This window comes from Cajanus cajan, chromosome 3 (assembly GCF_000230855.2).
Source record: "Cajanus cajan strain Asha chromosome 3, NIPB_CcT2T_4, whole genome shotgun sequence".
NCBI lineage: Eukaryota > Viridiplantae > Streptophyta > Magnoliopsida > Fabales > Fabaceae > Cajanus > Cajanus cajan.
Window position 1 is genome coordinate 14,681,210 of NC_138519.1, and position 25,914 is coordinate 14,707,123.

At 29.7% G+C, this 25,914-nt stretch overlaps 1 protein-coding gene and 1 long non-coding RNA gene across 6 annotated transcripts; both read left to right on the top strand.

Annotated features, from left to right (window-relative positions):
* Positions 1-286: 286 nt before the first annotated feature.
* On the top strand, positions 287-19,622 carry LOC109792889 (serine carboxypeptidase-like 11). Of its 5 annotated transcripts, none has more exons than XM_083070523.1 (14): positions 287-1,265; positions 1,387-1,535; positions 2,921-2,997; positions 3,214-3,333; positions 3,494-3,596; positions 6,162-6,199; positions 6,398-6,502; positions 6,682-6,768; positions 6,877-7,032; positions 7,123-7,194; positions 7,384-7,499; positions 7,627-7,740; positions 19,116-19,161; positions 19,285-19,622. In XM_083070523.1, exons 1-14 carry the CDS (start codon positions 1,126-1,128, stop codon positions 19,366-19,368), a joined length of 1,407 nt encoding a protein of 468 aa, XP_082926649.1. In that variant the 5' UTR covers positions 287-1,125; the 3' UTR covers positions 19,369-19,622. The 5 variants fall into 5 exon arrangements, with proteins under 5 accessions (XP_082926649.1, XP_082926653.1, XP_082926651.1 ...); XM_083070524.1 differs by having other exon boundaries at positions 289-1,265; positions 6,398-6,496; positions 19,285-19,584; XM_083070525.1 differs by lacking the exons at positions 19,116-19,161; positions 19,285-19,622 and adding an exon at positions 15,723-16,040 and having other exon boundaries at positions 288-1,265.
* Positions 19,623-21,851: 2,229 nt separating this feature from the next.
* On the top strand, positions 21,852-24,404 carry LOC145955587 (uncharacterized). The gene is made up of 2 exons (XR_014432240.1): positions 21,852-23,165; positions 24,130-24,404. It is a non-coding gene; the product is annotated as an uncharacterized LOC145955587 (long non-coding RNA).
* Positions 24,405-25,914: the final 1,510 nt, after the last annotated feature.

Here is a 25,914-nt window from a genome sequence, read left to right on the forward strand (position 1 = left end):
TGAAATCACGATGATTGGATGTTGGACACGTAAGTTGTCCATCAACGAAGCCAATAAGATCATACCCTACAAGAAGGGCAATGAGTTGTACTTTCCATGCAGGATAGTTCATGCCATTAAGCTTGGCAGTTTCATGGTTATTTGCCATTAAGCTTGGCAGTTGCATGGTTATTGAGAACTACAACAGATTGGGAATCTAATATTGGAATGGTGTTGTTGGATGAAGACATAGTTGATCAATTTTTCATCTTAGAATAGTAAATTTGAGCCCAATTCAACTCTACAAAACTAACTTGTAAGGTTAGGATTACCTCCACTTATATATTCTTTAATGTCCTTATCTCTAGTTGATATGAGACTTGAATTTTTCTCAATACACCCCCTCACCTCCAGCACTATTAGATTTGGTACGTGAATAAATGATGGATGACCCTTTTTTAATGATTTAAGATAAATAGTTTTTTACCATATAAGGGTTTGGAATAAATAATGTTGATGTGTTTTATTGAATGAGAAGCAATCCTATATATAAAAGGGTTTGGTATAACTGAATAAAAATAGAAAGATAATAACAACAATAATTTAAATATTTGAATCAATGATAATATGGGACATCAGAATTTGATTGTTATTTTATCTAATATCTTTTGTCTACGTACTAGGTGATTGAAATTTATAGTGTGATCCCGTCCTTGTTTCCCTCCATTATTGCTTTGCCAGTAGCTGAATTGATTCATATTTCTTTCTCAAAACCAATCACACACATTTTTTTGTACAAAGTCGCATTCAGGATAATAGATTTGACTCAATTTTGTAAGATAATAATTGTTCTTTGGTTATATAGTCTTTAAAAACCTTATTTCTACTCGATATCCAATAAACCATGCGATGCAACGACCCATGATAGCAATCGATTTTTGTTTGAAGTCTTTGTTCTTTCTTTTAATGGATAATATTATACTCGGAGGTTGAAATTTATAGTGTGGCCCCGTCCTTGTTTCCCTCCATTATTGCTTTGTCAATAGTTAAAGGGATCCATATTTCTCTCTCAAAACCAATCACACACATGATTTTGTACAAGGTCGCATTTGCCACTTCTAAAACTGCACGAGAAGAAACTTCAGCATGATTTCTAACCTGTGTTGCCATTTTCTCATTATTCTTCTACTTGGTCTTGCAATTTTCGTTCGGGTCGGAACTTCTCGCTCCAAGGTGGAAGTGCTTCCCGGCTTTGAAGGACCTCTTCCTTTCGAACTGGAAACTGGGTAAGCAACACCACTCCCCTGGTTTAGTTTCAAGATTTTGAATTTTAATTTAGTCAACTTAAAGGGCTGTTACTCTTCACACTTTGGACACTCTGGTTGTGTTGTGTGCATTTTTTGACAGTTATGTGGGATTGGGAGGAAAAGATGATGACATGCAAGTCTTTTATTACTTTATTAAGTCAGAGAGCGATCCTCAGAAAGACCCTCTTATGCTTTGGTTGTCAGGGGGTCCTGGTTGCTCTTCATTAACGGGTCTTCTCTTTCAAATAGGTAACTTGAGATTTAAACTTTGTTTAATTCCTGCAATAACAAGCAATACATTTGGTTTTTTTTTGCCATTTTGGTTTTCAACTTTGAAATATTTCATGAATTTTCTTTTTATTATCCTTCCATTTGACTAACTGTTTCGCTTCTAAAGACAGCACATTAATAAACAATTGGTTTAGTGTTCAGAGTTAGAGTACTTTACACAGATTCTGAAATTTGAAGTTTTGTAATTCCTTTAGACAAAGAAAAAAAACACATTAATTGAGAAAAGTAATTAATATCTTTGTTTATGTTGAAAACAATATCTTTGTTTATGTTAAATAATTTAATTTCCTAGTATGACCTCCGTTATCATTTCTCTCTCTTATGAAATGGAAAATATTTAAAAATTGGATAGAGATAAAGGCATAACTAAATATAGTAATCATTTGAACTTTTGAACAATTTTTTTTACAGAAATAAATAAATAAAAAGGTACAGTGGTTGTATTGTTCAAAAGAAGCTGAACCAAATATGCTCCTACTCCGACCCTTGTCATATACCAAGTCATAATCAGTGATGGACCCAACAAGTTTAAAAATTAAATTGTTCAGATAAAGGAGTACAAACTGGTTTAAACTGATTTATTCTAAAATTCTCGAGCAACTTGTCAACATATTTTCTCTAGTATTGAGATATTGCCCCAACAATTCTGTTTCTGATGATTTCCAATACGTTATAACATTTGTCCTACACCAAAATCTTTTAACACAAACTCGCCGACATATAACATAAGATTAATAAATAAACAGTCTGAGAGCTTCTTATGATACACACAACACCTAACATGATGGCTTTGTCAGCACAAGTATTTCCCATGAGAATTGAGAACCTTAGCTCCATCTATTTTCTAAAATGTGGTTAATCAGTTGTGTACAAGTGATAGGAACATTCTGGTCAGTGGCCTGTGGCCACTCAACAATTTTGATACTCAAAAGAATTGTTTAACTCTAGAGCCATTCAATTGGTTCAGCTCTATCTACCATACTATTATGTATCGAGTTGGTACATAGGAGTCACATTTTTCGCTGCTGATAACTTTGGCATATGTGAATTCAGGCTACAAATTTATTATTTTTAATTATAGATGTGGCAGTATCTGTATTTTAAGTCAATTTATTATTATTTTTTTATCTAATTGAAATACCATAATATAGCCAGTTTGGCATATAGATTTTCATCAGACAGAAATCATTCTGCTGCAAAATATTGACACCACTGTTGTGTTTTCACTATTTTTCCATGTTGGGTTTACTTTTTCACTACAATTGAGTTGATCCTACAAAAAGTGATTCAGTTAATAACTTTCCCAGACTGAATGACTTTTGTCATCAATTGAGTGTAAATAGGTCCACTTGCACTCGACACTGAGTCATATGATGGGAGCTTGCCAAATTTGATCTTGAGGCCACAGTCCTGGACTAAGGTATAGGTTACAGAATGCATCCTCATGAAGTTGACATTGATTTTGTTTGTTAAAGTTAACACAAAAATTTATATAAATAATTATTAAGCACGGGATTGTAATGTGTTGAGACAACTGTATACAGAGTAATACTTGTAATTGTTACATGATTTTGTTTAATATTTTGTTTCTGGAGGATGATGTGGTGCCACTAATGTAAACGTTTTGTTTTGTAAGGTATGTAGCATTATTTTTGTAGATTTGCCTTTTGGAAGTGGCTTCTCGTATGCAAAAAATCTCACTGCTCAACGGAGTGACTGGAAATTAGTTCACCATACCCATCAATTTCTTAGGAGGGTACAGTCATTGTCCTCATATTTCGTGCATAGTCGTTCTTTTTCTCCTTTGTTTATAGCTTACTTTAGGAGAATCAATCTTCTAACCATTCTGAAAACAAGCTATATAATTTTGATCATTTTATTAGTAAGCTTTAATTTTTATATGATAATCTCTGCAGTGGCTGATTGATCACCCGGAATTTCTTTTAAATGAATTTTACATGGGAGGTGATTCATATTCTGGCATACCTGTCCCTGGTATTGTTCAAGAAATTTCAAATGGTAAGATATTTTAAAAGGCTTAATTGATAATATGAATCGGTTATTCAATTAATAGCTTATGTCTTTACAACTCATTATAACAATGTACCAGAAAATGTTTCATAATCATTTTTTAACTAATATTCTCACACGAATACACTAATTATTTGGATTCTTGTTCGGTATGTGGAAGCTTGTTCGGTGTGTGGAAGTTAGCAAAACAGAAATTCCAAGTCAAGAGAGGACGTGTTAATTTAATTTTTTTACTCACTATACTCAAATGAATTATTTAATTAGTCCCTTATATTCGTTTCTGACTTGTTCTGTCACTTTTGAAACTCGCTATAAAGAAAAATGAAATAAATAAAAAATATTTTACACTCTAGTTCATACCACCTAGCATTGCAAAATTTGAATCTTTTAAAAAATAATTCATGAGTACAATATAGGTAAAATTACACTGATTACTTGTTGTACATGAGAAAAACATACACATGCACCAAAGGATCTAGAAAATTTCTTAAGTAGGGGTAATATAATATTTTATAATTGTCGTAACCCGAAAATTTCTGATCTTGCAATCTATAGTCTAGACATCTTTTTGAAAAATCTCATTAATTAAGGAATGCTCGGAGATGAGACTAATCTTTAATTAATGATTTTGAAAATATGTTTTTGGAGTCACCACCAATGTTTTACTCAAAACATTAGAAAAAGAAAAGGTTTTTCAAAAGTCCAATAATGACCTTGATAACCAGAATTGGGTTCGGGGGTCTGTTACGTGTAGGGAAAGTATTAAACACCCCTACAATGCCCTTAATCGGTACCCTATGATGAAGTTAACATAAGAAGAATTAATGAGTTAAATATTTGATCCCCTTTATTAATGGTTATTTACATGCTTGAAATTTAAATTATACAATTGACCCTAAAATGTCTACATGATTGCTTTTATTATAACAATGTCTATTAAAGATGAGAAATAAAAGAGAGAGAAGAAGATTGATTGAAATACCTTGTAGCAAGCTTTGTTAGATCATCAAATATGGAAGTTTTACGTGCTTTGTGACAACCTTTCACACTACACAAATGCCTCGCAGATCTTAAGAAATACAAAAAAAGAGAGAGAAAGAGAGAGAAATTTTGAGCTCAAAGGAGTCTTATACGAAATTTTTAAGCCATGAATACAATGTCTGAGTCTACTATTTATAAACATAAAAAATGGCCAGAACAACCCGTTCCGAATTCGAAACGACCCATTCTGGATTGGAATTTCACTCGTGACAAACTGTGTTGGAACGATCCGTTCCAAACTAGGGTTTTAAGCCTTTTTAGGAACTTGGAATGACCCATTCTAATTTAGGAACGGCCCGTTCCATATTGGGAACGGGTTGTTCCGGTTTTGGAACAGCCCATTCTGAGCTACTAAAACCAGTTTGTTTGGGCTTTAGCCCTTCTGATGTCATGTCCTGTTGTTTCTATACTTGGGAGTTCCTTTTCTTTGATAATAGAAGTTCATTTCCTTGTTTGTATGTTCCTAGACGAAATTGAGTGTCTATAATAATACTTTTTGATTAAAAATATAATAATGTTTTAGATAAATATATTTTTGTGATAAAAAATTTAATACACCTATTTTTTTATAAATTAAAATTTTCTCATAAATAGAGGAATAATTTATTTTTTGTGTCTGATATTATATTTATCACACTTTTTAATTTTTAGTGATTTATTTAATATTAGACGACAAAATAGTATAAATTATTAAGATAAAGATAATATAATTACTATTTATTTTCTTTTGTATCTCTTCTAAATTTCTATATTCATTTAAAACAAAAATATTTTATGATAACATATTTTTTTATAAGAGTAAAATTATTTTTTATTAAATATGTTTAAGTAAAAAAAAATAAAACTTTGTGTGACAATTACTCTTATTCCTCTTAATTTGGATCATCTCCTACCAACACACAATGTACATATACAATACCAAAATTAATGGTTAAAAAATAAAATAAAAATTGAAAAATAACCTATATTTGTAAACTAAATTATGACATCTTTAATGAATAAAGAAGTAGTAAATCTTTCAGACAAAAAATAAATTATATTATAATAAAAAAAATTATGATAATTTTATCATAAAGTGAAAGAAATTACACAATAGAATAAAATATAAATGAAATATTAATATATTTTAACATATAAAATATAAAAAAAAATGATTATAAGAAATATTACATATAGTTACATACAAAAAATGTCATTAGTATAGATTTACATTTTTTTAACAATATATCAACATATATTATATCTATAATATTTGTAAAGATAGTTTTTAGTGGCAAGTATTATATCTCTATAAGATGTGTGTTATTACTTAAATTTTTTTTAATAAATTAAAATATAATTTATATATATATATTATAATAATAATAGTAATAATAATAATATATAAAAAAATAGAAAAAAGTAAAAACTCTCGTACAAATGGATCCGTCCCTGTGCGCATGCATAGCTATATTTTGCTTAACATGCACCAGATAAACCTAACCGTTATTCTTGAATTTCCTTGATTAACAGGAAATGAAATAGGTCTGCAACCACAGATAAATCTCCAGGTTTGCAATTAATTTACCTGTCTATGCTTTTACTACACACAAAATATAATTTTGGATAGAAGGTTTGATACTGGAATCCAATTTTTAAAACGCCAAAACATTCAACCAAGCTTTTCAAAATTTACCTTTTCAAGGTTGTAATGTAATCAATTCCTCTTATGAACAATGAAGCCTACATTGATCTAACGTTATTTCCAGGGATATCTGTTAGGGAACCCAAAAACAACAGGAAAAGAAAATAATCATCAAATCTCATTTGCTCATGGAATGGGACTTATTTCTGATGAACTCTATGCGGTAAAAGTAGTACTTTTTTCCAGTTTAATAAAGCTATTTATTTTGTATTTTCTACTAAAGTTGGTAAAGACTGCTTATATGTTTGTATTTAAATTTTGCATGAAAATATTTGAGTATCCTTGTTCACTAAAAGAATGTTAAAATGAAATGCCAATGATTCTTAGTCATCTACTGTCTTTGGACAGTCACTGCAGAGAAATTGTAAAGGAGAGTATATCGATATTGATTCCAGAAACGAATTGTGTTTAAGAGATATGAACTACTTTGAAGAGGCAAGTAATGAACATCCCTTTTTTCTTATGATAATCCTTTCTACCCTTTCTATTCAGATCAGTTCGGTTTATTGAGCATATTAGTAAACTGTTATTTCTTATCTTCAGTGCCTTTCAGAAATTGATATGTGGTACATTTTGGGACACTGCTGCAAAGTTGATTTGCATAAGAAACATGAAGCTCCGTGGAGGAGATATCTGTATCAAAAGTTTGAGGCCTCTCTTAATTCTTATTATACGAGAGAGCCAAACTTATGCTGCAATGTAACTTTTGCATATCTTGTATAGACTCTTTCACACATATTTTGTCCACAATGTTCCAAATTTGATTTTCTCCATTTTACGTTATTGTAGATTTTTAGTGACTTCATTTCCGCTCAATGGGCCAATGATGAGAGTGTTCGCAAGTCGCTGCATACTCGAGAGGTTTGGTAGAATATATACTTAATTATGTTTAGCGGATTGGTAATGCAACACCACAATTAGCAACAAATACTTAATTCTATGTTCAGTTCTAAATGGGTTGAAATTTGAGTCAGACACATTGATAAAAGTAGCCTTAAGAGTTAATGGATATCATGCACATATTAATGTACATACCTTAATATATTGCAGGGAACTATAGGAAAATGGAAACGCTGTAACCAAACTGATTTTGAGTACCAGATCTCTAGTAGCTTCGACATTCATGTAAATCTTAGTGCAAAAGGATACCGTTCATTAATATACAGGTGAAGATTTTCACATCGAACTTAAATTTTAGTTTTCTGAAAACTGTTGCTTTTTTTCTTTTAGCTATCTCGTGACTATCAGGAGCCAGCTGATTTCACAAGGCAAACGGTATTTTGTTGTTGACAGCGGAGATCATGATGCAGTTGTTCCTTTCATATCGACCCAAGCGTGGATTAGGGCTCTAAACTACTCCATTGTGGAAGATTGGAGGCCATGGCTTATAGAAGGACAAGTTGCAGGGTAGGCATTAAACTTTAGCCTTTTTATGATAATTGTTTACTTTTTTTCCATTCAAAACTGCATAGCAGATCATGCATCAGAATCAGACCTTTACTCGTACACTTGCATGTGTTGGTCCAAGTGGGAAAATCGTGGGTCCCCTGAAGCATATGGGACCATGAGTTTGACCCAAAATTTATGTGCATTGAGAAAATAGCGAATGATCTTATATTGGTATATAGTGTACGGGACATCATTAATGCTAGAAAAGGAGATGCACCTTCGTCAATCCCATTTTACCTAATTATATAAAATTTCTATATTATTCCTAATTGTCAGCCCAACCCATATAATAGAAGACGAAATTGTTGGGTTAATTAATTAAGATATTGTGCTCCATTTATTTAAATAATTGTAATTAATATCTTATTATATCTTTTAGATATTTATTTGTATTTTTTGAATATTTATACTTTATTTATGTATATATCTATTGTACCGAAAATATTTGAAATAAGAAAATCTGATTTTATTTTATTTTATTCTCTATATGATATCAGATTAGCCTATATCTTTACGGTCACTTCTTGATTCACCCATGGCTTCCCTAACTACTGTGCTTGTAGAATTCACCACTACATACATCATTAATAAACTCAGTTCTAACGATCATCGCACTTGACATACTCAAATAACTCATTTTTTACAAGCCCATGATCTTTATAGTACATCATTAGCAACAGACCTTGTCCCAATCCAACTATTGGTGAAGGAGATGCGGTCATTGTCAACCCTGCCTACACCATTGGAAACATCAAGTTCACTATGTGTTTCTCACTCCTATGGCCTTGATGCACAACTTGTCATGACCTTGATCACTTCTTCTATCGCTGCACGGGTGAGGTTAAACAAACACTATGTGAATAGGTCTTGTACTCATGTAATGTCTCTAAAAGAACGCTTTTCATCTATCACCAAAGGCACCTCCCGTGTCAATAATTATTTGCGTTCAATACTATTGATAGAGGATGAATTTACTTTTATTGGTCATCCTGTTGATGACCTTGATCTTGTCATTATCGCTCTCAAAGGTCTTGGACCATCTTTTTGCGAATTCATAGCCTTAATTTGCACTAGAGACACTCCTTTATTGTTTGATGAACTTTTTGACAAATTAGTAGATTTTAAAATTTTCATGCAACAGGATGAACGTCAACTACAATCTTTTCCTGTCAATGCCAATTACACAAATATCTCTCAACGGTCAAATTGTAGCAAACAATATTTTTCATCAAATTGTATTAGCTCCTTGGTCGAAGCCGTATCCGGACAAATAAAATAATTAAAATGTTGTACTAGGAAGTGACTCCTAGGTCGTCTCCCAAGGACCACTTCTTTCTGTCAAAGGATCAAACACGTAGTGGGGGAGGGATTTTGAGTAGATTATCGAAATTAAATAAAACACAGAGTAGATATGAATTAATTGCAGTAATTAAAATAGGTCAGACCCTTGAACATAATGCACCTCTAATATCCTCGGTTCACAACAGATAATTTGTCCAAACTTAATCATGTTCAGTCCAGATTAACCAACTAAGCGAAGATTAACCTGAGACCTCACTACACGAATTAAGCAAACGTGAACCTTGTCAGACCTCCTTCCTCAGGATTAAGAAACCTGAGATACTGAACTCAAACAACCCAGAATCATTAAGCAACATGAATCAGATGTTGAACGCCTCAGAACAGAGACCTCACAAGGAAGAATATCAAGCGGAGCATAAATGCAACACATAGAGAGAACCTCCATCAGAGGGTTACAATCTGCCCAAGGGCCCAACCCTGGGGTTCTAGCCTTCCATAAAATCAAAACGCAACAACAGAGACATAATGCTAAACATCAAAACAAAAAATGGAGAACGAAAAATGAATATGAATGGTAATCAACTCATAATAGAAAAACGAACATGCACAACAATAACAAGAACGTAAATTAAAATAGAGGAATGAAGATGAAACGAAACTGTATAGATAAATAAGGTTTACTCAGTCTGATTCTGTCTCACAAGGAAGAAGAAGAAAAACCAAGGAAAAACTAGCTGAAACACAAAACAAAATTAAAATGGAGGCTGCCCCCTTGCATGGTAGCAATCCCTAGGTTAAGTCTGACCTAGAATGACTAATGGGCCCCCAACAATACAAGTCTGACCCAAACTACAATAAAATAGAATAAAAACTAAAAATAAATGCTGAGGTGAAAAATGGTGCAGCGGTGACATGGCAGATGACGTGGCAGCTCCTCTTGAAGTCCAAAAATTAATTCCAAGCCCAACTAATTATTAAACTGCCCTGAAAATAAAATTTGGAATAATTAGATTCAGAAAATTCAAATTAGTTAAAATATGAATTACTGGTCCAATTAAAGCCCAAATAGAAAACAGTGCAGAATATCAACAATTAAGCACAAATCAGAGATTAAAATAAGTACAGAAAGGTAAGAAAATAAGGGAAAATAATAACTCATCACTCCTCTTCTAGAGATAATAGTCAAGGCTCTAAATGCCAAATTTCTATCTATTAATATTGTGATCACAAAGGCTATACTACGAAAACATGATATCGATTACATGGTTTTCCAACTGATCATCCTCGCTATCAGGCCAATCTTAGTCAATATGAGGCCCATTCTAACACCTCTTAGCTTCTGGACTATGGAGCATCTCACCATGTGACCAATGACATAAGTCATCTCTCCATCTCCAATGATTACACTAACTAGATCAACTTCATATTGCCAATGGTAAAGGTATTTCCATTACACAACTCAACTGATCTACCCCACCCCTGCCATTCCCCTTCATCTTTCTAATACCTTACATGTTCCCTTTGTCACCAAAAATCTAATTTTAGTTTCTCAATTATGAAAAACTAACTTTGTATCTGTTGAATTTTTCCCTTGACATTTTGAGGTAAAAATCCTGAAAATGGGAGTGATTCTTCTCCAAGGAAAAACTAAAGATCAAGCATACAAGTTGCAATCATTTCCTACACTTTACAATGTCCATATCCCTCAATAAAGATGTGGCACTACCATCTTGGTCATCCTCACCTTTAAGTCCTCAAGCATATTCTTCCTTCCAACTATGCCTCAATGTCTCTCACATGTCTAGACTGTTTATCCAATAAAAGTCATTAACTTCCTTTTTTCAAGTCCACCTTATCCAATAATAAACCTCTTGAAATTATTTTCCTTGATGTATGGGGTCTTTTCTCAATTGAATCAATAAATGGAGCTTTTTATTACGTTTTTTTTATTGATCATTTCTTTGAATATGTATGGCTATATCCAATAAAGTTAAAATATAATATTTCATTAATTTTTTCTACCTTTAAATCCCTTGTTAAAAACCAATTTGAAAGCAAAATCAAAACACTATATAATGAGGAGAATTCATTAAACTAAAACCTTTCCTTCAAAAACATGACATTTATTACTTTATCATCCCACCATACACTCCCCAACATAACGGCTTATCCAAACACAAATATTGTCACCTTGTTGAAACTACCTGTACACTCCTTCACCATGCATTATTATCGATAACTTTTTGCTCCTATATTTTACACACTGCCACTTACCTAATAATAAACTTCAATCAAAATATCAACCTTGTATCTTTATTGGATATATCAATACACAAAGTGTCTATCTTTGTTTTTATCCACCCTTACAAAAGACCTATACATCCCGTCATGTTCAGTTTGTAGAAAACATGCTTCTTTACTGCACTGAAAATGTCCCTGCCAACTCAAATTTTCCTATATCAAATTCAAATTCTATTACTCTTACCCGAAATCTACACCAATCATCGTCACCTAATCTTCCATTGAATCATCAAATCTCACCTATCTATATAACCCTTCCACCATCACATAATTAAATCACACTTATCGCAATAATCCCTCCGCTAATAAATAATCAAATCCCACCTATCCTAGTAAGCTCTCCACAAATAAATAATCAAATCCCACCTATCCCAATAATCCATCCACCTTTAAATCATCAAATCCCACATATTCCAATAATCCCTCCACCATTAAATAATCAAATCCCACCATCACCTAATCCTCAAACCAATCCTTTGAATTCAAATCAAATACCATCATCCCCAACTAGCATACAAACTAAACATCCAATTCAAATTCTTCACTCCAATTGCCACATATTTTCAACGAGTCTCAAGATTGCAACTTGAACATTTCCTCTTCCAACACTATTTCCTTGTTGAAGAACCATAACCACAATCCACCCACCTCGTTGTCACATGCTCTAAAAATGGAATCTTTAAACCAAAACACCACTTCAACAACATTGGCAACAAATGGGTATATTGTATCAAGCGTAACATGGATGACACATTTAGCTCAATCATCAAGCTGCAAACAATAAAGTTGGTCTTTTGTGTGGCTTTCGCAAAACGCTGGCACTTGAGCCAAATGGATGTCAACAACGTTTTCCCCAAGTTACCATTGAGGAGAACATATAAATGTGTCAACCTCCTGGTTTCATCTACCCTCAATTCCCTGATCATGTCTACAAGCCTTGCAAATGCTCTATGGCCTCAAGCAAGCTCCTCAGGCTTGGTTTTGTGCACTAAAACAATTTTTGTTGAGTGTTGACTTCACAAATTCAAAGTCTGACAAGTCATTATTCATTTACAATAGTGGTTAGGTCACTTTCTAGGATGGAGACAACTTATCTAACATGAAATCAACTACAACCTCCATCATCTACCTTGGTCCTAATGTTACCTATTGGTCTTGTAAAAAGCACAAAACAATTGTTAAATCATCCACAAAGGTAGAGACAATATTGTATCATTGGATCAATTACAGTTCAAATTCTCTAGATTAAGGAGTTGTTCTAGGAACTTCAACTTCCTATTGTTGGTGAGTCACTCATCTATTCTAACAATATTAAAGTAACATTTCTTTGTGCCAACTCGATGTTCCACTCTTGTATAAAGCATATTTTTATTGATTGTGACACTACAAGAAAATTCGCTATTACAGACGGCCAGAATCCGTGGGAAATGCCAAAAATCCGTGGGTAATAGTGCATTTTCGACGGATTACCGACGGACATTAATCCGTCGGTAAATTGCTCGTCTGAAATATTTTCCGACAGATTTTTATCCGTGGGTAACTTTCCAACGAATTTTCCCACGGATTTATCCGTGGGTAATTACCCACGGATTTACCCACGGATTTATCCGTGGGAAATTACTCTGAAGGAATTTTTCGTCGAAAATTATAATTTTTTTTTAATTTTAATAAATTTATTGATGTAACAACCCTCATATTTGGCCTCTCAAGGGTTCTATTTCACGATATTTCATTGTTTAGCGTGTTTTATCCTTATTTGTGTAATTTCTGGGAAACATCCCAGAAGGTCACCCATCCTTGTACTACTCCAGGTTAAGCACGCTTATCTGTGAAATTCTGATGAGTAAGCTACCGAAATGTATATGTATGTTGTCAGTATAACTTGTACAAATTAATTCATTTAAGTCATCCTCAAATATACAATCTCATATTTGTACTATAATAATAATATATAATAATTTTATATTACAAATAATAATAATTAATAATAATAATAATATATTTAATTATTATTTATTTATATGTACTTACTTTTATAAGTAACATCTACTTATTTTTATTTAAAATTATAATTTAAATTATTTAATTTTATAATTTATAATGATAAGATAATTTATAAAATTATAAATATTTATTTATTACATACTTATAAATTAAATTTTAATATTTTAAATAAATTATTAATTAATTTAATATATTTATTTACCTTAAATCAAACATATAAAATTCAAAAAATGTATTTATCCTTATTTTATTTTTTAATTATCAACCATTAATAAAATACTAACTTAAAATATTATCTAATAATATCATAATATTTTCATATCAAATTTAAAATCAGTTCTTACATTTTCGACAAAATATAAATTTGTCTGAAATATTTCATCAATAATATAGTTTTTCCTACAAAAATTTTCTCATCGAAAATATAAATTTTCCAACAGATTTAATTTTGTTTTATAAGAAATCATCTTCGATTAATATAACATTTTGTATATATGATTTAAGATTAAAATTTTTTTAATCTAACGGTTGAATTTACAATATTCACATTTAATATAAAGTTATACGTCATCTTGTAACTGATTTTGTCTAAAAAATAATAGATAATCATACCCTTAACTGATTTTTATTTTATATATTCTAATTTTATTTGTAATAATATGATTATAAATTTAATTAGTTTAATTTTAATAATTTTTTAAGTATATTTTTGTCTTTTCACTTAAAATATTTGAATTTCTATATTTTAATTTAAATTATTTTTTAAGTATATTTTTGTCTTTTTGTCTTAAATTTTTGAATTTCTATATTGTAATTTTAATAAATTTTTATTTCTATTATTTATTAATTCTTTTCTTTGTTAATGTTTTATGTAACATCCCAAATTTTATTCAATGAAAAGAAATATTTTTTTTATGTATTTATTATGTGAATAAGTATTTTATTTATGTATTTTACTATTTACGTATACGTATTTTACTATTTATGTATACGTATTTTACTATTTACGTATACGTATGTATGAATAGTATTTCACTATGCAATTGCACAGTGAAGGGCGGCTGCACGAGGGACGCGGGTTCAAATTTTATAATAAATTTGAATATAATAGTGCATAGTGCATAGTAATTTATAATATTATTTTAATGAATAGTGCATAGTGCATAGTAACTTCAAAAATTCTATAAATAGGGACTTAAGGTTTTGAAAATTTAGAATTCTAGAGAGAAGGAAATTCTGGAGAAATAGAGAGAGAAAGTAAGAGAGAGAGAAGGAGAAAGAAAAGGAGGTTCTGCTCTAGTGTCTTGTTTAAGGAGAAAGAGGAAGAGATTCTGCCCTAATTCCGATTCCTTTTAAGGAAAGATAGAGAGGAGGAGATTCTGCCCAAATTTCTGTAAACCCAGGTAAGGGGGGAGTGGGAAACCTCGCTTGGGGGTGTGGGAATAATTGTTAAATAGTTTGTTTGTTGGATTGGCTCCCGATCCCTTGCCTGTTGTTTATTTCTTTGAATATGTATTATTGATGTGTTTTGTTTTATATCTTATTTATTTACATATTAGAATCTGTTATTTGAATGGAAGGCTAAGCCTCCTAAGTATTTATAAATTTGTCATCTATTATTTAAATGGAAGGCTGAGCCTCCTTATTATCTTATATTACCTTTTAAGCTTCCTACTTTACTTAAAAGATCTTAATATATTATTATTGAAAAATATGATACCTAAGCAACCTCTGGACTGTTGGATTGTTGGACTGTTGGATTGTTGGACTGTTGGACTGTTGGACTGTTTGGACTGTTGGACTGTTTGGACTGTTGGACTATTGGACTATTAAATTGGATTATTGAAATAATTCTTAATTATGAAATATGAATATAATATGTGTAACATGCTAAAGGTTGAGTCTGTGAATGTATGACATGCATCATATGCACATATTACTCCAGGTGTGCCGCTGAGGCCGCATACCCACGACTAACAAGGTGTACCTTTGAGTCACCCACGATATGCTAACGAGGTGTATGATCACCAGTGATAGGTGTGCCTTCGGGACACCAGTGATGTAACATGCTAACGAGGTGTATGAACACCAGTGATAGGTGTACCTTTGGGTCACCAGTGATAAATTCTGAAACTTCCGTATGGCGCCACATGCATACAATAGTGAGTCAAGTCAAGAAAATCATTATACATAAGCATATATGTGAGATTGATTATATATGTGAATTATATTGCGTGTGTGTGTGCTATTTAACTTTTATTTCTATATCTGCAACTGAGTGAGAAGTTTCTCACTCCCTTGTCATTTTTGTGTATATTTAAATTATGATGCAGATAATTAGCATGAGGCTGAGGATGTTGGTGGTGAAGCTTAGGCTTCTGTTTGGGTTTCGCTCTGATAGGATGTGACATCGGGATTAGCTAGACTTATTGTTAAATTATTATTATTTTTCTTTTGTAATTTTTATGTTATTTATGTTGAAAGTGTGTATTTTTGTCATATTATAATTTTTCTAAAAGATTATAAGTTAATTTCTAACTAGGAGGCCCTGCCACCTTTACTGGGATTAATCTATAATCTTTATTTTATTATTTCTTGACAATTTGATACTTATAGTTGAAAATTATGAATGTGCATCTTTTACCCAATGATACTTGAGATAATTATTTTATATTAGACTAAGAAAGAATTTATATATAGATGGTTTATATCTATTGTATTTATGTTGGGGTAGAGGGTGTCACATTTTATAACATTATTAAAATTTTATAATTTTAATCTCTCTAATTTTATCTTACTTTTTATTTTATAAATATAATTTAGATTATTCATTTTATAATTAAATTAATTTTTTTTTAATTTTTTATGAATTTACATTCTAAGAATGTATTGAAACCCTTCAATCTTTGATTATTAGATAGCAACAGCAAGGATATTCTGATTATTAGACATTATGTTATAATTCTACTGATCGTACTATATGTTATTTTTAAATTTGAACTCCTAAACTTTATTTGTTATGTATGACATTTATTTTGTATGAATGAACTTGTTTTGATTTACATAATTATAATTGATTTAATATCTTTAAATAGGATAATTATTTAATATAATTTTGAATTTTAAAAAAAATAATTTTTCACAGAATTTCCCACGGATTAGTCCGTGAGAAAATTACCCACGGATAAATCCGTGGGAAATCCGTGGGAAATTCTGTGAAAAATTATCTTTTTTTTTTAAATTCAAAATTGTATTAAATAATTATCCTATTTAAAGATATTAAATCAATCATAATTATGTAAATCAAAACAAGTTCATTCATACAAAATAAAATGTCATACGTAACAAATAAAGTTTAGGAGTTCAAATTTAAAAATAACATATAGTACGATCAGTAGAATTATAACATAATGTCTAATAATCAGAATATCCATGTTGTTGCTATCTAATAATCAAAGATTGAGGGGTTTCAATACATTCTTAGAATGTAAACTCATAAAAAATTTGAAAAATTAATTTAATTATAAAATGAATAATCCAAATTATGTTTATAAAATAAAAAGTAAGATAAAATTATAAAGATTAAAATTATAAAATTTTAATAATGTTATAAAACATTAAAAAAGAAAAGAATTGATAAATAATAAAAATAAAAAATTATTAAAATTAAAATATATAAATTCAAAAATTTAAGACAGAAAGACAAAAATATACTTAAAAAATAATTCAAATTCAAATATAGAAATTCAAATATTTTAAGTGAAAAGACAAAAATATACTTAAAATATTATTAAAATTAAACTATTTAAATATATAATCATATTATTACAAATAAAATTAGAATATATAAAATAAAAATCAGTTAAGGGTATGATTATATATTATTTTTTAGACAAAATCAGTTACAAGATGACGTATATTTCCCTTTATCTATTACTATAGATAATCAAACAACTATATATTTAACTATTTTTTTTCCATTCATTTTCTCTATCTTTATCTCTACTTTTTATATATAGATTCATTGAAGTTTTAAATACTCATATTTATACTCGTTACTTTGTATTTTACTGATTTACTTAAATATAAAATTCAGAAATCAGTAAAATGTAAATTTAAGAAATTACTACAACTTAAAGAGAGATTTTTAAATCAATCAGTTATTAGGAACAAAAATAATTATTTAGTGTAATTATTTTAATTTTAATGTTTTAAGTTTTAAATAAAGAAGATTTAATCTAGAAAAAAATTCCATTAACCCCTACTTGAAGTTTTTCTCAATAACGTCATACGTATATCTCTTCTCAAATTTTTAAGTGAGTATTAAATGAGATTTGATCTCTTATTTCATTATTTCAACTTTTTTGAAATTTATTTTAAATATCATGCACACTATGATTTAAAAAATATATTAAATTTAAGTAATAATTTTAAAAATGAATTGAAAAAAATCTTATTTTCAAAATTGAAGATCAATGAAAGTTTTCATGAAAATGACATAGTATTGGATGTAATTTAGAAATAAATGATAGATACATATATATGATTTGCAGAACATAATTTAACTTTTTTTCCCCCTTATTTAATTAATAACGTTATTTTCAAAGAGATGAGTGATTTTTAAAAATTAAAGAAAAGATATGTTATTCTTAAATTTGGACGTCATGTGTTGGTATTTTTCAAGATAAGTAAAAAAAACACATTTACGCTAATTAATTTATAATTTATAAGAACCTAAACATATAATTATATATAGGTAAGTCATACCTCACTCACTCTGATTTATATTTATCTTATTCATTATAATATATTTATATTTTTAAAACACCCATATAATAATGAAAATATTATATAGTGCATTTGTTATGTGTATCGATGGGATCAGGATTGCTTGCATTTGAAAAATAATTGGCTTATATTTTATTTAATAATTTCAGACGGATTTAAATCCGCCGGAAATTTCGTCAAAAAATTCAAACGGATTTAAATCCGTGAGAAATTCCGTCAGAAATTTCAGACGGATTTAAATCCGTCGGAAATTCCGTCGAAAATTTCAGACGGATTTAATTCCGTCAAAAATTCTGTCAGAAATTCCATCAATTAAAATTCCGTCGGATCTAAATCCGTGGAAAATTTCCGATGGATTTTTGTCCGTCGAAAATTATCCGTCGAAAATTTAACTTTTTCTTGTAGATGACTTAATTACCAAGAAGGAACTCATAGTGTCTCATATTCCGTCTAGCTATCAATTACTTGCATACCTATTCATCAAACCCCTTGGTGCTACACGACATAAATGTTTAATGTCCAAGATTGGTGTTGTCTCTTCCACCGTCTTGCTAAGGCATGTTGGGGTAATTAGTTTAGATATTGTGATCCAATTATTCAAATAAATTTAATTAATACTTTATCATTTTTTTTTAGATATTTATCGTTTATCCATGTATATATATATATATATATATATATATATATATATTAATATTATTGAAAGTATTTGAAATAAAAAAATTTGATTTTATTTTATTCTCTCTAGATATAATGGCAGATTCCAGATTGAAATATAACATACGGCAAAATTTTAAAGATAGAAAAAGGAGATGCACACTATTCTTTCAATCCTATTTTACCTTTGATTCATTTTTATATTTTGCTTTTTCTCCCAATAAACCCTAAGACAACAAACATGTGTTCAAATCTTTGTGAATAATTTTCATTTCATGCAGATACACAAGGACTTACTCTAATCAAATGACTTTTGCAACAGTGAAGGTACGAACATTCAATTTTTAATAATTGGTGCTATTTATCCTTTCTTAAGAAAAGTACATAATGTAGTGAAATATTTGTATCTTGTAAGCTTGTCTAAATTTATATTATTGTAATTAATTGTAGGGTTCAGGACATACAGTTTCTGAGTACACGCCTGAGGAAGGTTTTGCCATGTTCACAAGGTGGATAGCTAATGTACCATTGTAACTCAACAAATATATATGTTAGCAGAAACAAGGTTATCAATGTTATGCTCATTTCTCTATCATATTTTTGGAATTATCAATGTTTAAAGATTCTGTATAATAAATGAGCAATGTAGTAGCAAATGATTGTTTGTACTGTCTCTAACATTTGATTTCTTTTTCATTTCTCTTGATATGAATCTCCATGTTCTTCTCGAGAATGGTCTCAGCAGGAAATACAATTCCTACTTTATGAGGAGAATGGGGAATATTTACAAATTTAAATCATACTATATCATTACCAACTATAGAGAAGAAATACTAAATATCAAGGTATTCTTTTCCTTCTTTTCTAAATCAGGATTATCTTGGATGAATGGAAGGAAGTGGTGTTATCGTAATTTTCTTTTACATAGAATACAAGGATTTTTTATTGGAGACATATCTTTATAGTTGTTTAGGAATTAGGACTATCATAGTTGAATCAAAATTCAGTATATTCAATTATTAATAAAATTATATTAAATACAATTGTTGTTTTAGGGAAACACTTATTAAAAGATGTTTTTATTATAAAAAAAAAGTGATATGATATTCAATCAAGACAATTAATTTTTTTTAGGAATATGTCAAAATATGATGATATTCAATTAAAAAAATTTTAACTTAAAAAAGGTTTGTTGATTTTCAAGAACATATAAATTTTAATGGATTATTCTGAAGGACGAATTTTGTGTCCTTTTTAGTAAAATTTATATATAATTGACTATACAACAATTTCACTAAATTTTTTTAGATTTTAGATGACTTTATTTTTCCTTCTCTCTTTTCTCTTCCTATCTCATTTTCTCTCCTCTTTCTATTTCATCTTCTCTTCCTTTTTCTGTTCATCTATCTTGTGTATCTCTTCTCTTTATTTTTCTCGTCTTTTCTTTATCTACAAATTTCTGTATAGTTTAACAATAATTATTTTTAAATTATTAAATATTTAAAATTATTTTTGAATTATTAAATATTGTTATAGACAAAGTTAGAATCAATTCTTTATTAAATATTCTTTATATTGATATTATTTTTTATTTTATTTATTTAATTCTTATCATTTATGTTTAATTGTATTGTTTTTTAAAATTTTATATTATTTTTTTAAAATTTTATAAAACCTGTTCAAATTTTATAAATTCTTATGATATAAGTTCATTAAAATCTATATTAAAAAATTTTGTTATAAAAGTTTTTAAAAAAATTCTTTTTACATTTTTTAAAAAATATTAAAAATTATTATATTTTTATAAAATCTTTTAAAATTTACAAGACATTTTTTTTATTAAAATAATCTTATAAAACTACATACACATTTCTGATTTAAGGATGTCAACTAAATAAAACTACATACACATTTCTGGTTTAAGGGTTTGTTTTAGCTGGATGGTAAAATAATAAAAAGGAGCTAGCTATATATCTTGTGTCAAGTATTATTTTAGATTAAGTTGACTTGATCTATATATTTTTTTAACGGACATTTTATGATCCAATCTGACCCATGTTAGACCATTGGATCAAATTAGCCTAACTAATAAAAATACATTAAAAAAATTAAATTTATGTTTTTTACAATGATATTGCAATGCAAAATAGATTCCGCTGAATAAAAAATTAGGTCTTTTGTTTGAAGGCAAGATTGTTGAGATACAAACAAAATCTCATATCATTAAAATAAAAAGAGAAATAAAAGTTTCTTAAATACATACTACTTCATTGGTTAGAGGCCTTAATTTTAGAGGATAATCAAAAGAAAAATTATATGAATTTATGCTCAAAATAGATAATATCATATCAATATGGAGATATGTGTGTGTGAACCCTAGCTAGAATCATATGCCTAACAAAGAGTCTCACATTAAACTATATGGTGATCCATGCATTATAGGGGTAAAATTTAATATTAATATATCAATATACTTCAAAATAATTTATAATTATAATACAATTTTTTTGTATCCTTTTAACAAGTTTCTCTACCAAAAAAACACTACAACAAAATATCAAAATAGCGACCGAAATTTATCAGTCGCTATTTAGCAACTGATTTAGCGACCAAAATAAGTCATCGCTAAAAAATCGGTCACTATTTCGGTTGTTGCTTGATTGTGTTTCATGAACACAAAGGTTGCGACAGAACCAGCAGCCATCTAGCTACTAAATTGTAAAAAACGTTGCGACCGAATTAAATTCGGTCGCTAAATAAGAAATTTTGATTTTTTTTAGCGATGGAATTGAATTCAGTCACTAAATATTAGTTAAAATTAACAAAAAAATTGAATTCTGTCACTAAATATTAGTTAAAATTAGCAACGAGATTGAACTCGATCGCTAAATATTAGTTAAAATTAGCGACGTAATTGAATTCGGTCACTAAATATCAGTTAAAATTAGCGATGGAATTGAACTCGGTTGCTAAATATTAGTTAAAATTAGTGACGGAATTGAATTCTGTAACAGCCCATTTTTCGTGGGCCAAAGGCCCAATTCGTGGCCCAGAACGGGCCGTTTCAATTTTGAAACGGGCCGTTCTGGAATAGTGAGTATGGCCAAAATTGTAGAAGCAGAACGGGCCGTTCTGATGGGAGAACGGGCCGTTCTGGTTTTGAGAACGGGCCGTTCTGGAAGCAAAACGGACCATTCTGGTTTGGGAACGGGTCGTTCCAGTTGAAAAATTTACGTAGGTTTGAATGGCCCAGAACGGGCCGTTCCGATTTTGGAACGGGCCGTAGTGGTAGGTGGGCGAAAAATCCTATAAATAGGCCTCAAATCCTCTCATTTCTACACACCTCTCATTCTCACTCTCTCTTCTCTTCTGTTCTCTCTTTCGTTCCTCTTCTTCTCTCTGAAGACCAAGAGGAACTCAGAGGATGAGGTTCTACTCCAGTTTTAGTTCCGATCCTTGTTTAAAGAAAAATAGGAGGAGGTTCTACTCAAGTTCCTATTTATCCAGGTACGGGGGAAAAGGAGATTATTTATATGTAGAGTTACATGAGGGAATTGGGTAGAGGAAGAGCCCTTAGGGTTATGAATAATTTTATAATTATTTCTGTTTGGAGGATTAATTATCTTATGTGATTCTATATATATTTAGGATTACGAATATATGTTTAACTTGAGAAAATGATGCTCTGGGAGAGAGAACGAAATTATAGAAAAGTGCCTGTAAGTGTAACATCCCAAATTTTATTCAATATTAATATTAAAAGGGTTATTTTTTTATGTATGGGATTATTAAAAGTTAAAAAAAAAATGTGAAAAATATTTTATAATATTATTTTGATGAATAATAATCTTCAATCAGAATTCAAATCAAATTTTTCATGAATAGTATTTTATTATTTGAATAGTAATATATATATAATAATTGTAGTAATTATGAATTCAATCAGACGAAATTCAATCGAATTCCAATTCCCTTCATTTGAATAAAATATTATTATAAATAGTACATTTTGTAATAATGTATTAGAATCCAAATCAAATCCTAACATGGCCTCTTCTAAGTGCAGTAGCAATGTGAATGCAATTGGCAAAGCAATAATTGTGAATGTATAGCAATTGGCAATTATGTGCGTAGGAAATGTGATACGTGGCAAAGCAATTATATAGCAATCATATAGCTTTAGCGTAAGCAATTACGTAAGGGGATAAGATACAATTGTGTAGTAAGTGAGATTTCATTTCCTATAAATAGGCTCCCATTAAGACATGCAGCAACGGGAAAAATTGAAGAGAACGTATGATAATAAAAATCTGATAAGTGTGTATTTCTAGGTAAGGGGAGGAGAACTTTATCTCTTTAAAATTTTATATACTACTATGTTTATTTATTTATGTTATTTTAGTGGGGTGTCCCTAACCTCACTATATTTATATATTTATTCAGTGAGGTGCTTCTAACTTCACTATATTTATATATTTATTCAGTGAGGTGCTTCTAACTTCACTATATTTATATATTTATTCAGTGAGGTGTTCTTAACCTCATTTAACTACTTAACTTTTAATTACAATGTTTATTTATGTTATTGTTATATTTATTCAGTGAGGTGTTCCTAGCCTCATCTAACTACTTAACTTTTAATTATTATGTTTATTTATTTATGTTATTTTTATTATTTAGTGGGGTGTTTCTAACCTCATATATTTGTTTAACCTTTAATTACTATTACTTATTCTATGATTATTCTTATCCATGATAATTATTAATATATTCACATTTTATATTGTTTAATTATTTTATAATAATTGTCATTGTCATTTAATTAATTAGTGCTCTTAATATATTTTATTTAAATTTGTGTTATTTAATTAAAGCTTAAATAATGATAAATTCTTAAATCTATTTTGAGTAATTTTTTATGATTAATATAATTTGTTAAAATGTTTTTGACTCATTTTAAAGATAAATAATACTCTATGGCCATAGACGATAAAGTTTGAATTATTTGTAGCTGGAGGTTTAACCTTGGGGATTTAAATGAGTAAGAAATGAAGGTGAAATATCCTTTTGTTGGTTGCTGTTATAATGATGCTCATTTATCCTGACTAGTCACTACAAGTATAATTCAAATTTTATTGTATCACCAAAAACTAATATTTGATCGGTATATATATTTATATTTAATTTTGTTTATAAATAATTCTGTTTATTCTTTTGAATTATTTTATTTATTGGATATCGTTCTTACTCCTTTCTTTTCTTTGTTTTTTTTAAATTAAATATATTATAAAATAGATGGATCAACTTGAGATTCCAGATCATTTTGCTGTTGTTGTTATTGCTGTCCTACTTGGAAGGAAATCGGAATATGGAGGCTATTTGATGGATTTGTTATAACTTTACTTGTCAATCATATTATTTTAATTGAAATTTTCTTTCCATTATGAATATAAATATTGTATTGAAAGGGTAAGGAAGAGGAATAATGTGTAAATTAATACGTTATTCTAAATATTTTAGAACGATATGTCATGTATTAAATTCACAAAATAATCTTTTCTTTACTTTCATTTTTATTAAATAAATATATAGATATTGTTAATGATATAATTGCAGAAATATTTTAAAATTTTATAATTTTTATTATATAAATTGGGTATTAGAATTTGGGCGTTACAGTAAGTTAGGTTGTGAAAAATTGGATGATTTCTGTTTGAGAAATTGAGGATCCTATTAGATTCTGTATGTGTTGAGGATTATAGATATGCTAATAATTTGTAAGAATGATGATCTGAGAGGGAGAACGAAATTGTAGAAAAGTGCCTATGAGTTAGGTTTTGGAATAATTGGGGATTTTACTGTTTATGTTAAAATTATATTAAATTGATAATTCCAATGTTTATTATATTAGTTTATGAATGTTATTCTTATATTATTTTATAAGAATTGATGATTGAGATGTGAATTGCTTGAGGATGTGTAAACCCTTATTTTGTTAGACTTATCTGTTGAGTATGTGATATGGAATTATGTATGTGATATGAAATCGTGATATGAGATGAGATGTTGTATGGACATGATTAAAAATGTGATTGCGATGTGTTTCCTCACACTAATGACTAGGGATGGCACGGCCCCTGGGTAAGTGGTGCTACAGGGAGGGCGTGACCCTAGCATGGTGTGGGATGAGTAAGACAGTTAACACACACCACTTATGTCGATTATGGCAGCCCTGACATAGAGTTAATTGCAAGAGACTATGTGGATTGTAATGTGATTGTGGTTCCTCACACTAAAGGATCGAGGATGATACGAACCCTGGTAGTGGATGCTTCAGGGACGAGCGTACTCCTGGATGATCAGGGATGATACGAACCCTGGGTAGTGGATGATTCAGGGACGAGCATACTCCTGGATGATCAGGGATGATACGAACCCTGGGTAGGTGATGCTTCAGGGACGAGCGTACTCCTTAATGACTAGGGATGGCACGGCCCCTGGGTAAGTGATGCTACAGGGAGGGCGTGACCCTGGTTTGGTGTGGGAGGCAATTAACCCGTATCACTTGTGTCAGATGTGGCGAGGTCTTGGCATAGTGTTAATTGTGAGATTGGTGTGAATTATGGATGTGGAAATGATATTTGTTAAATGTAAAATTGGTGTAAATTATGGATGTGGAAATGATATTGTTAATTGTAAGATTAACATGAATTATGAATATGGAAATTATGTTGTAAATTGTATAATTGGTGTGGATTATGATGGATTGAGATATGTATGTGAAATGAGATATGTTAAATGTGAATTGAGATGTGAAGATGATGAATGATTGATATATATATATATATATATATATATATATATATATATATATATTATTAAATAATGAATTATGATGAGATTATATTGTGATGTGTTTGTATGTACTTTGCATATAGATATTTTCTTTTCTCACCATATAAACTGTGGATATTTTAGGTGAAGAAGATCCGGCTACGAGTGGCATCTAGAATGCCAACAGTAAAATTATGGAAATGCTCTGATAGTGTGACATCGGGGCAGAGGATTTCTAGGACAGAA